Consider the following 13,906-nt stretch of genomic DNA (forward strand, 5'->3'; position numbering starts at 1 on the left):
GGAAACTGTTAATAGACCAAAGTAGAAATACCGCCAAAGCCTAACTTGGTTTACCAATGAGGATTATTGGGGTTACTCACAGGAATATTTGTGGGAAGTTACTTACAGGAGCAGAAATGACTCAAAGTCCACCCAGCATGGATCATATCTTATGAAAGCTCATGGGTTTACTGAAAAGCCCACAGGCAGCTCAGCATGTTAGAGAATGTTCTTTACAGGAGATCAGTTGGTTTGAGCATCTTCTAGGCAGCTCAGTTTGTCTGTGTGTCTGTCCTCAATCTTTTCTGCTCATGTATATGAGAGGAAGGAGGAATCTAGTGAATCTGGTTCCTTTTTGTGACTTCCTGAAGTTTTTGAGTTGTTTGCTGCTTGAACTCAAAGAGGTTTCCTTCAAGATGGAATGTTCCCTCTTCCCTTAAAACAACCTGATGTTTCACCTCCTTTCTCTAGCATCTTGGGTCTTCAGAAACTTCCTTCCAACATAAAAGATTTTACTTTCGAGGAAACTTCTACGTAACCCTTATTCTTGTATCATGTGCTACCTACTGTCAGCACGTTTCAGCTACTTGACTGTGTTGTTTCCTCTCAGAGCCTATTGGGATTTGCAGCTCTTAGAGCATAAAGGAAAACAAAAGGCATGAATTACAGAATACCCAGTTTCAATTTGCCAAATATTGACTTTATATTCTATATTATATTTAACTAATCAAACAATTAAGACAGTCACATCTCCCAGGCTGACAAAGATGTGAAGAGAGACACTTCCCCAGAAGTAGAGAGCTATGTACATTATATAGCAATAGGTATGGGAGAGAACATATAAAATGTGTGCTTTATAAGAGAGGTGCAAGTGGATGATAATTGGACTCTCTGTTACAGGTAGGTCATGACAACCAAGATGACCATCTTCATTGTTCCTTTTGAAAAAGAGTTGAAGAGGAGTCAAGTCAATAGATTTCAACTGAGATCAGGCAATTTTTTCCATTCTCTGCCCTTGCAACCTCCCACACACAAGCAAAAACAGATTTGAAAGAAAAAACAATGAACCAACCAACCAAGCAAGCAACCAACCAAATAACAAACAAGAGGATGTGGCCTATGGTTGATTGACAAGGCTCTAGTCAATGCCTAGATTATAAAGACAGGATTAACAGTACTTGTTGGGTTGTTTAAACAGAAGAGAATATGAAGTTGAGTGGTAGAAAGGTGAAGATTGATCAAGAGAAATTTATGGGGAGTAGTGTGTGATAAATATGATCAAAATATACTTTATGAAGGGGGGTTGAGGAGAACTTGAGTAAATGGGATAGTCGAGATGGAAAAAGGACAGATATGAGAGCAAGGAAAGAGATATCTTGATTGAGGGAGGAGCCATTATGGAGTTAGCAAGAAACCTGGCTCTAGAAAATGCCCAAGTACCAACAGGGATGACCCCAGCTAAGACCCCAAGCAATAGAGGAGAGGGTGTCTGAATTGGCCTTACCCTGTAGTCCGACTGATGATTATCTTAAATATCACCATAGAACCTTCATCCAGAGACAGATGGAGATAGCGACAGAGACCCACATCAGAGCACTGGACTGAGCTCCCAAGATCCAGTTGAAGAGTGGAAGGAGTGAGAGTATGAGCAAGGAATTCAAGACCATGAGGAGGTCATCCACTGAGACAGTTTGCTTGAGCTAATGGTAGCTCACCAACTCCAATTGGACTGGGAGTGAATGAGCATGGGAACAACCAAGCCCCTCTGAAGGCGGTAGACAGTTGGGGCAGACTGAGGGGCCACTGATAGTGACACTGGATTTGTCTCTACTGCATGTACTGGCTTCATGGGATCCTTTTCTCTTTGGATGTAAACCTTGCTTAACCTAGATGTAGTGGGGAGGGCCTTGGACTTTCCACAGGGCAGGATACATGGCACTCTTAGGGTTGGAGGGGGTGGGGTGGGAGGATCTGTGAAGGGAGAGAGAGGGGAGTGGGAAGAGGGGAGGGAGTGGAGATTTGGATTGGTAGTTTTATAAGTAATAATATAATAAAAAATTTTATAAAAAATGCCAAAAACAAAATATACTTTATGAAGTTCTCAAAGAATCAATAAAAATATATTTTAAAAATCTATTAAAACTTGTGTAATAATTCAAATTTCTATTTTTAGCTGGATGCAATTCTTATTCATTTACCCCCCAAAAATTATGCTTTGATTTGATTGTCTTTGAAATTAACAGTTTGTGTTTGTTAATCTTTTCAGTGTGCCACCCTCTTTTGTTACTTATTCATTTACCCTTGATTGTTATATTTACCCTTGATTGTTCCTTCTCTTCCTTTTACACCCTTCAACTACTTTATCTATGTTCTTCTAGGAGAAGTTTCTTGCTTCTTCACCCATGACTACTTTTCTGATGTCTTTTTTTAATTGATTTTTATTGAGCTCTACATTTTCCTCTGCTCCCCTCCCTGCCTCTCCCCATCCCCTTCAACCTTCCCCCAAGGTCTCCATGCTCCCAATTTACTCAGGATATCTTGTCTTTTTCTAATCCCAATGTAGATTAGATCTATGTATGTCTCTCTTAGTGTCCTCATTGTTCTCTGGGATTGTGGTTTGTAGGCTGGTTTTCCTTGCTTTTTCTGGTGTTTTAAAGAGTTGAATTAGGGGTGTTTGTTAGAGCATGAATTGGGAATGTGAACAACTTGCCAGTGGCTAGATCCCTGAAAGAAATGTTTCTCCATCTCCCCTCAACCTCCAATAATTTCTTACAGATCTTCAGGAAGTACTTGAACCCAGTGAGCCCCTCCCTCCTCTGTGACACAGAGTTGTTAGGCATAGTTTTGTGCAGGTCCTTTTTCAGGTCATCAAAGTTGCTGAGACTTGAGGAATGCCACAGCCATGTAATTTAAACTATAAGCTATATGAAATGACTCTCAATAACTCATTAATACAAAATATTATGGTCATGTGCCTCCTAGAATTGTTCATAAGAATTTACCCATAAGCATTTATTCTAATGAAATATTATTTGCTTTCTCTGGTCGCTATTGTTTGATTTTTACATAAATTTACCCATAGTTTCTTTTACAAAATTACGTACCCTTATTTCAAGTTGAATATTTTATTTGTGTTTTTATTAGTAATCTTTCAGGAATAGTGAACAAATACATTATTTGTGTTTTTATTAGTAATCTTTCAGGAATAGTGAACAAATAATGTACTCATATTCCTATGTTCCTAGCTCTTAGAACTGGAGAATTTTTTGAAATCATTCCAGGAAATTATTTCCATGGACCTCAAAACAACAAATAACTTATATAGTTATATTTTATATACATCATGATTGTTATATAAATAGAAATACTTAATATATTTACATAAGCTTAATTATATATTCAAAGACATAATTATTTAGTTATGACTGTGACATCAGTATTTTTGTATCAGGTGAAGTAAAAACTTCCCAGTTTCTTGTAAACACATCTGTGTGTGTAGAACATCTGCATGCTAACATAGTGTTACATACTGATCATACTGTTCTCTAGAGGAACAAAGGGGTCTGAATATATGTGATCAACCTGAGTTATTTTCAGTACATTAACAGATTGAGCTATTTTCAAAATAAGACTAAAGAAGAAAAGACAGAACTCCATCCATATTCCCATATTTTGTTTAATAATAGTTATTAAGTGGTGATTGTAATACTTCAATATTCAGTTTCTCAAGATCTATAAAGAAAAAATAATATAAAATTGTAATCTAAAAATACATGAGCTCTTCTCTAATTGATTTAAAATATTCCTTCCGATGCAGAGTACTGGAATACTGGAACACTGCTAGTTAGTCAGGATGAGTTATAGACTGGTCTGTTGTTTATGATTTATGTTGTCTAAAAAGTCACATAAATCTCAGCTTCAGTTTTCTTGTTTTTAAAATGGGAGTCAGTGATATCTACTTCACAAGGTTGTTATGAATAGTAAATTAGACTTAATATAAGGTGCTTAATCTGACTGTTGCAAGTACTGGCATCAATCAATATAAATTTTATTTTATATAATTGTGCTAAATGTTTCCACTCATATTTACAAGTCAGAAACTCTACTCTGGTGTAGGAGGTTCTTCTGTTTGTGTGTTGCTTTCATTGGTTAATGAATAAAGAAACTGCCTTGGCCTAGCTGATAGGGGCAGAACTTAGGTAGGTGGAAAAGACAGAACTTAATTCTGGGAGGAAGAAAGCAGAATGAGAGAAGCCATTGATCCTCTGCCTGAGATAGATGCCGGTTAGAATCTCTGGTAAGCCGCTGCCATGTGGTGATACACAGATTAATGCAGATGTGTTAAACTAATATGTAAAAGAGTTAGCCAATAAGAAGTTAGAGCTAATGGCCAAGCAGTGTTTTAATTAATACAGTTCCTGTGTGGTTATTTCAGGTGTAAGCTAGGCAGGCAGCTGGGACAAACAAGGGATTCTCTTCTTGTAACAATACTCAGTAGTAAGAGCTGTGCATGTTACTGTCCTATGCACGAATGTTCCTTCTGAAGGGTCTTGTCATGTAATATCATGCTGTGTAAGTTTCCATTGGTTGTATTTTCCTGCTATTTATATTCTCAGTAACTAGTATTTCCTAAAATATTTCTCTCTACTTTTCTTTGCCTTCTTAGAGTTCAGTAGGTGCTTACTAGGATGAGAAAACATCTTCTTTGCACAATGCACACATTAAAAATTCAAGGAAGTCAGGACCATGAGCGGTGCACCCACCCACTGAGATGCTGGGGGTGATCTAATGGGAGCTCACCAAGGCCAGCTGTACTGAGACTGAAAAAGCATGGGATAAAACCAGACTCCTTGAACATGGTGGACAATGAGGGCTGCTGAGAAGCCAAGGACAATGGCACTGGGTTTTGATGCTACTGCATGTACTGGCTTTGGAGGGGCCTAGTCTGTTTGGATGCTCACCTTCCTAGACCTGGATGGAGAGGGGAGGACCGTGGACTTCCCACAAGGCAGGGAACCCTTACTGCTCTTCGGACTGGAGAGGAAGGGGAAGGGGAGTGGGGGTGTGGGGGGAGAGGGAGGGAAATGGGAGGCAGGGATGAGGCAGAAATTTTTAATAAAAATAACAATAATAATAAAAAAATTCAATAAACTTTGAAGTGCATAGGAAAAAAAATTGCTAATGATTTGATTAAAAGTAAGCTTTTAAGAAAAATAAAGTATATTTTAGTGTTGGAACAGAAAGTCAAAACAAACACATATGTATTGAATCTTTGCTTCATACCTTCTGTGGGAACCAGCCAGGGTGCATTGTAGATATGACAGGAAGTGCCAGTAGAGCACCTGGAGTTCTACAGATACAGAGGGAATAAGAGAGTCCAACTCAGAAAACATATCTATGTTGTCTTTTATTCTTTTCATTGATTGTGCCAAGGAAACACTTGTCACAGAAGTACACACACACACACACACACACACACACACACACACACACGAATTCCGACACGTTGAAAATACATTGGTAACTGTTTTTACCTTTCTTTGCTGGGTCTTGGACTTTAGTATATTTGCTGTCTCGGACAGTTGTAAAGCTGCTAAGAGGAGTGATAGAATTGACATCTTCACTTTGGCTGTCAGAAGCAGTGGAAGCGGTTGTGATGGCAACCATAGTTGGTGGACCAGAAGTGGTCGATTTGCAATGTTGGTTCTTTGGGTGGCTGGGGAGGAGAAAACTTCAATGTGAAAAGGAGGGCCGATGGGTGATCTCCGATGTGAACATAAATGCGAAGGACAGTGCTTTATGTTCTTAGGAGGGGATTGAGGTCTTCCATGAGAGAGATGGTTTCAGAATGGGAGTCTGAGGACTTGAGGAATCGGGATCATGAGTGCAGGGAGCATCGACCAAATGGTTTAGCTGCTTTAGATTTCCCAGACACTTTCTAGTTCACTTGCTTCACCACAGCTTTTGGGTTTTCACAGGATTTGGATTTTGATGGTTTAACGTTCTCTTCAAAAATGCTAGGCTTCAGAGAGGGAACATAAACAGAAGAACAAAACACAAATCGATAATTGTGTGGTAAGGAAGGAAGACATAAACTGAAATCAGCCTTTAACTTCCGCTTGTAAAGTTATGTAACTCTTCTATCCTGGTTCCATGAGTAATTAATGAGATGCTGAGATGCTGTGCTTGCCTCATATGACTTTGAATTATGATCTTTGGTGAAATAAAAAGCAATTGAATTGTATCTCTGCTGTTCTCAAATACTCATAGTCAATACTGAAGTTTTCCTCAAAATTGGTCTATAATAAATTCTCAGTTGAAAACAATGTGGTCAATCACTACAGAAATGTTTTGAATATTGTAGCCCATAGTTTCTTCCTATAGAACTAAATTACTGATGTAGTATGTTATAAAATATCTTGATGCCTTAGAGATATTTAATTTTCCTCATTTATTTCAAAATTTCAATGTGTGTGCTCTGTGAGTACCTCATTTTAGCAATATCATGGACCCTATTTTATTTATTTATTATTTTAACAGGTTTTTTTTTTTTTTTTTTTTTTTTTTTTTTGGTTTTTCGAGACAGGGTTTCTCTGCAGCTTTAGAGCCTGTCCTGGAGCTAGCTCTTGTAGACCAGGCTGGTCTCGAACTCACAGAGATCCGCCTGCCTCTGCCTCCCAAGTTAACAGGTATTTTTTTATAAAAAGATTTTTGCTGACCTTAAAACCTTAAGGAAAGCAAGGCTTCAGATTTTACAGTACTTTTACCGTTTACAAACTAGGTATAACCAGTCTAAAGAAGGCTGACTGTGAAGCCTCTGAACTTTGAAGCAATGACCATGACCACCTACCTAGTAGCCCTGTCCCCTGCTTGTCCATCTGTGTCAGCTTCCTCAGTCTCCCTAGTCTGGAGGCTTCAGAGAGAGTACAGAGATGCTTGTAGTATGAAGGATTCCTTTTCTCTTTTGTCCCTTCTAAATTATTATTCTAATTTTGCTAAGCAAAATATTATTACAATTATTGTTTTATCATTTGCCTCTGGGTTAGTCCAAACTAGTCCCATGACAACAGGGAAGTGGTCAGTCTTCAAAAGTTGACACTTGTCCTTTTCTTTTTTTTGTCAGTGAAGTTCATTATGTGTGTGCATCAGAAAAGCTGAGGCTTGTTGATAGTAATTAAATCTCTATACATTGGTCAATCCCTCTTTATTGCTGGAGACATTTCCTTAACATTTTACTGCAAAACAGTAACTACTACAACCTCCTTACAAATCTTAGACCTAATGAGTATATAATATACTCTGGCATGTACAATAAATACATAATAATAAATAAATACAAAATAATAATAAATAATAAACTCTGGCACATACAGCGTAATGTCTAATGTGGACAGTGATGTATCAGGGACTACATGACAGTAGTAGTCTCTTTTGTGTGCATCTTTAGCTTATCAAAGTAAAACAATGTTTGGAGAATTCATTTTAAATGGTTATAAAATTATTTTAACCTTAACAACATTGGCATTCTAGGGCACTGGCTTCCTTCCTTGACAAAAAAAATGAGAAAAAAATGATAGCAACCATCGCAATGGGTATGCCCAGTCCACAGGGACCCCAAAAGACCACCAGAAAGACCGACTTACTGAAATGCAAAAACAAGGTTTATTGTGTGCATGATACAAGCTGGCAGGGACCCTCTCAGCACAGCAGCTAGAGGAGGTACCCCACCCTGGTAGAGTGCATTATCTAAAGGCAAAACCCAGAAAAATTACATTAGCAGAGTGTGGGGTGACAGGTTCAATCCTGATTGGCTCTGTCTAAGGACTTTTCAGATATTTTATTTTTGAAACTTGCCTGTTGCTTGTCAAGTTTTCTTATCGGCTCCAGGTGGGGACATTCTGAAGTTACCTGTACTTTCCACTTGGCTACCCTGTTACTTTTGCCCCTAGCCATTTCTGAGGGCTCGAATGTTTTATGGGAAATTGCTTACACAAGGCACAAGATGGAGGCAGAGGACAAAATGGGGGAACTTTGGTTCTTTACTCAGTACCTTCACCACTTGATTCATAATTATCCCTTTTTTTGTTCTTTTTTGTTTTTTTTGCTTCCCCCCACCCTTCCACCCTCCCCGCTCTATAATTATCCCTTGTAATAGACTTTTATATCTTGCTCACAAACCTCTGCTAAGTATTAAATAATGCAAAACATGAGCCTTTGATAGTCTGACATTTGCTGTGATGTCAGCAAACTAATTTCATGGCAATGTTAATCAGTAGAAACATTTTCCTGAAAGGTCTACTGGTGGATAATCAGATTTGCAATGCCTTTTGTTCAAGGAGGACAAATCCACTTGGTATTAGTCCACATTGTAAAGAATTAGAGCATAGAGAAGGGTCACCATACTGTCTATCTGAAAGGTGAGCTGGAGGCCACTAGACACAGTGTTTCCTTGACTGTCAGGCTTTTCAATTTATGCATAGCTTTGAAACACTTCTTAAAGCCCAGGTCACTAGGATTGGAACACGCTAGTTCTAAACTGAGAGGAGGTCTCAGATCTATATGGATGTTTTCATTTATTTTTTTTTCATTTTACATTTCAACCCCAGTATTCCCTTCCTTCCCTTCTCCTGTCCCTCTACCTCCTCCTTTCCAACCCCCATCCACTCCTCAGAGGGGGTAAAGCCTCCCTTGGGGAGTCAATAAAGTCTGGCATACAAAGTTGAGGCAGGACCAATCACTCCCACCCTGTATCAAGGCTGGGCAAGGTATCCCACCATAGGAAACAGGCTCCAAAAATCAGTTCATGCACCAGGGATAAGTCTTGGTCCCACAGCTAGGGCCTGCCCCCCAACAGATCAAGCTGCATAGTGTCACCCACACAGATATTTGGCCTATGAAGTAACCAAGACTTGGGAAAATAAGAGACCAGATAGTGTCAGGATCCAGGCTTTGAATCTATTGATGTTCACAATTCTAGCTTTCTCTTGCACCACGATATTTTAAGTATGTTTAACTTCTGTTGGGAGAATTATTAATTTTTTGTCTAGAATAAACTGTAGACTATCATTATCAGGTAGTTAGTGCATTAATAACAGTAAAATTAGCTCAGGGGATATATGATCCAGTAGCTATATATAACATTTTAACTTATCTGTATACTATGTGGGGTTAACTTTATGTGTCAAGTTGTTTGTTGTTTTGCTAAGTACTAACCTATAAGTTATTATGATGACTTAAAATATGATTATTGTTTACAATGAGTTTAACTAGGATGAGCTCCATAGAGTGGATGGGACTAAGGATAAAAACAGTTTCTAGATGACTGTATCACGGAACCTCAGTTCTGCAGAAACAGCTCCTACCTAGATTTCCAGTCAGCGTCTCTTTGTCTGTCTGTCTGTCACTGCCTCTCTACCCCCCCTCCTCCTCCTCCTCCTCCTTCTCCTCCTCCTCCTCCTCCTCCTCCTCCTCTTCTTCTTCTCTCTCTCTCTCTCTCTCTCTCTCTCTCTCTCTCTCTCTCTCTCTCTCTCTCTCTCTCTCTCCTAGTGTGTTGTTTCTCTAGGGAGATTGAGCACAGAAATATATGGGATATAATCAAATTGCATTTTAAAATGTCACTTACTTGATCTTAGTATTAATAAAACGTTATAGGAATGGGGGCAGATTGATTCCTATTTAGGACAATGGCTCTGGGCTCTGATTCTTCTGCATGGACGGGCTCTGTGGGAGCCTTCTCAGCTTGGTCGATCACCTTCCTGGACCTGGGGGGAGTTGGGAGGACCTTGGTCTTAGCATAGAGTGGGGAACCCTGATGGCTCCTTGGCCTTGAGAGGGAGGGAGGGGAGGTATGGGTGGAGGGGAGGGGAGGGAAGGGGGAGGAGGAGGGGAGGGAAGGGGGAGGAGGAGGGGAGGGAAGGGGGAGGAGGAGGGAAGGAGATGGAAATTTTTTAAATATAAAAAAAATAAACCATGAGAAAAAAAAATTTCCATCTCCTCCCCTCCTCCTCCCCCTTCCCTCCCCTCCCTTCCACCCATGCCCCCACTCCCTCCCTCTCCAAACCAAAGAGCCATCAGGGTTCCCTTCACTATGTTAAGTCCAAGGTCCTCCCAACTCCCCCTAAGTCCAGGAAGGTGAGCAACCAAACTGACAAGGCTCACAGTGAGCCCGTCCATCCTATTTTCTTTAAATGTAAAGATTTTATTATGACAACTTTGAATTTCCTGGGTATGAGAAATGAGATAAAGGAGGCTTCCATAGACTTTTCCTCTCTCAGCACCCTTTTCCCATTAATCATTGTTACATGACTACATGTATATGTACATACACATATATATTCTTAAATACAATCTGCTCAGTCTGTATAATGCTACTTGTATGCATGTTTACAGGGGTGGTAATTTTGTATTGAGCCAGTTGGTGTGCTCTTCCCTGGGGAAATATTATTTCTCCTATTCTTAGCATTTCTTAGCTACCTGTGGTTCTTTGTAGAGGGTTGAGGCCATGTGGTAGGCAGGCTTTTCCTGTCCAATTTGGTATGTCTTACTGTTGTCCTTGTTCAGCTCATGTTTTGGCAGTGGTGTCATGTTTGTGAAACTTTCCAGGCATTTCTCTTTGGGAAGTATTTATGTAACAAGGGTAATAGTCTTTCCGGTGTTCAGTATAATATAATTTTCTTCGAGTTATTTGCTTTTGACTTATATATTACTCATATTTTGTATATAATTTTGACTATTCATTGTGTTATGTATGTTAATTTTTGTCTTTTGTTACTTGCTTAGATGAATTTATCATCCTTATTTGGGGAAATGAATTTTTTTAGGCTTTAGCATATAGTTTAATCAGTATTCCAATTTATTTTTTCTCCAAGTACTTGATTGTTGAGAGATGAGCTGTGATATCCATGATCTGATACATCTCAAATGTTTGTATAATAATGTGTTTCTGGAATTAAACACAGTACCACATTTATCCTGGTCCAGAGTCTACTTAAACATCCTCTCTCATTCATGATATTTGCTATTTACTCTGTGTTTTGGCATGTTTTAATTTCTTCATTTTTTAAGAAAAGGAAATTATGGATCTTTATAGAATAATGCTATTTCTGTTTTTTAAGCAAGACTTTTAATTTTTCTTATATGACTCTTAAGAGTTTATACCAGAATATCAAACACATCACACATGGTAAACCAGTTGCTTCCAGAACTATTTATTGAGAAGAATCAGCACAGTGACAACAGACTCATTTGGAAAGTCTGTATCAGAAAAAAAGATGAAGATACGTGTCCTTGAATTGCTAACCAACTGCCTAAGGAGAGTACGATATTCGTTTATGATCTGAAAAGAAATTGACAAAAATTCAGGATATAAATCTTAATAGTAAGAACATTAAATCAATTAATGTCTATACATTATTTTTCAAATGAACACATATGTAAAACTAATATTTTGTTTTAGTTAGCATCAAATATGAACCAAAAAGTATGTCTGATTTCTTATGTTACACATGGGTGTTAAGCAATTACAAGGAAGCTTTTATTCTGACATTAGTGAGGGTTCCAAATATATATTCTAATAGAAGAGAATCATATTTGTGATATTAAAAAGAAAAATTTTAGAATAAAAGTTTCATAAAACTTTTTGATGTTTCAGTAATTTTTACATATTACATGATTTCTTTGCCTTAATTTCACTAAATTATAACAGAATTTTCTGAAATGGCACCTAACATTCAATGTTTCAAAAGATGGGCTCCTTTACCTCTGCCCCCTTCATATCTTTAAAATCTTGTATGGAATATTTTACATTAAGGTAAGTTGTTACATAACAAGCCATGATACCCAGAAAAGTATTGAGATTGTTGGTTTTAAAATTGTCCTTAAATATATTCTCCTACATGACCACTGTCCATAAATATCTGTCTTTGTTAAGTCCAATAATACTTGCCTTAAATGCCCACATTGTTTTTCCTCTTTACTTTTCAAGATTTTTCCTGTTAAGTAACTACTTAGACAATAAGACTGTCTTTTAATTCGTTGTGTATTTCAACATGTCCTCCCTTATGCTGCTGCTTCTACATCATTAGCTCATCAGGATCTTCTTTCAGCAATTTGAAGATACCCGAGTCATGGGTAGAAGAGTCTTCCTTGTGTTGAGGGGTATCTACTATAGTGGTCACTGCAGGAAACTCCTCTGTGACCTTAGTTTCAGATTCTTCTGTATCATTTTCAGACAGGTCTTCTGTTATGTTCGCGGTTAGTTCCTCCACCATGTTTGTAGTTCCCGAGGCAGGGACAATGAAGTCATACCTGGATTCAACAGCAGTTAGCAAAACTGAATGGGTCTCTGCTTCATTCCCAGTCTCTTTCTCCATCCAAGCATTAACTCCATCCGTCGATTCCTCATCAGTAAAAGTATCTTCTGAGTTATCTTTGACTTTTTCTGCAGAGTTGGTGAGTTCAAAAACAGTGATAAATTTTTCCTCATCCGAATCAGTTAATTTTCTCACAGCTTTGGGGCTATCACTTGAAACAATCAGGTCAATTTCTGGTATGTTCTCTTCTGCAGTGTTGGTTGTGTCTGGAGTGGTGGTGACCTCTTTCTCAGTAGAGGGAGGTAGCTCAGCCTCGGGACTCAAGGAGTCCGTGACCTGGACAGCTCCATCATCAGGATCATTGGAAGTGATTGAGGAGCTAACATCAGTTTCTGTGTTTTCATCTGGAAGTGCAGAGGTATCCTCCGATTTGGCAGTGCTGTCCTGTAGTGTGTCAGAGAGCTCAGTAGTAGGTAGGACTTCTTTGTCTTCTGTGTCAATGGTGGCTAAGAGAATGTCTTCTTTTGCCACGCTACTGGTGAGATCTATTAAAGAAACCGTACCAACTGGGGATGAGATGCTTCCCATTTTCCCTGGAATGAAATTCTCAGTAATCGACTCCTTAGCTTTGGAGATGGCAGTTTCAGTCGGAGTAGTAATTTCTTTCTCCGGAAGAGCTGTTGACTTCAGGGTGGCCTCAAGATCATCTTCTAACTTGATTTTTTCCTTTGTAGGTGTGAGCTTGTTGGTTGTAGTAGAAAAATCACCATCTGGTGTGCACTCATTCACTGAAGTAATGTGGTCTCCTTCAGAGGTAATAGTAGGTTCTGATTTCGGAATGGTGTTGTCACTCCCGAAGAAAATGGCTGCTTCCGTTGGTGTTTTGCTGCTCTCTCTTGGAGGACGAGAATAAATTTTGGGTGATTCATTTTCAGCCATGGGGCACAGGAGCACTGAGTACTCTTACAGGTCTTTCCTCTGAGCTTACTGGCTTCCTGGGCAGGTGAGTAGTGATCAGTACAGTGACTGAAGCCCAGGTCATCATGGGGATTGTTACATCAGCCACCCAACTTATGACAAAGGCTCACCTTGGAGGCTGTTTCTTGGCTGTGATTAGACATTTACCAGAATGACTATTAATATTAAAAGCAAAGATTATGGAGTCATGCTTATAAAATAAAATTCCACACTAAATATTTTTAGAGAAACAAGGATTTACCATATTTCTGCTTACAGGCATATGCCTTCTGATATGGTGCTGGTGTCGCTTGATACTGACATACTCAAGCTTGGTAGGTACTTTGTGGCTTACCAGTAATGGAAACTCTGGATGTCTATTAGCATCTGTGTGAGATCAACCATTTTACAAATAATTGACAGTGTACTTTGGAAGGCAGAGCCACATCTCTGAGATTCATGATGCTTAAATGTCTAAAATGGAAAAGCACTTTCATAGTGAAATAAAAATAGAGAAGATAATTGTGCAGCAAGACCAGTCAGTTATTTTTTGAGAAATTACATTTTTAAGGAGGACTAATAACAATACTGTTAATAGACTGGAAAAACTTTTCATATTTTCTTCAGTTAACTTGAGAAACAGTAGGCTAAGTTTTGTA

General features: G+C 38.7%; 1 protein-coding gene across 1 annotated transcript; it reads right to left on the reverse strand.

Moving 5' to 3' along the window:
- Nucleotides 1-12,050: 12,050 nt before the first annotated feature.
- On the reverse strand, nt 12,051-13,229 carry Cabs1 (calcium binding protein, spermatid associated 1). The gene has a single exon (XM_038318724.1). The coding sequence runs from the start codon at nt 13,227-13,229 to the stop codon at nt 12,051-12,053; it is 1,179 nt and encodes a 392-aa protein (XP_038174652.1).
- Nucleotides 13,230-13,906: the final 677 nt, after the last annotated feature.

Source organism: Arvicola amphibius, chromosome 1, assembly GCF_903992535.2.
Source record: "Arvicola amphibius chromosome 1, mArvAmp1.2, whole genome shotgun sequence".
NCBI classification, from domain to species: Eukaryota; Metazoa; Chordata; class Mammalia; order Rodentia; family Cricetidae; genus Arvicola; species Arvicola amphibius.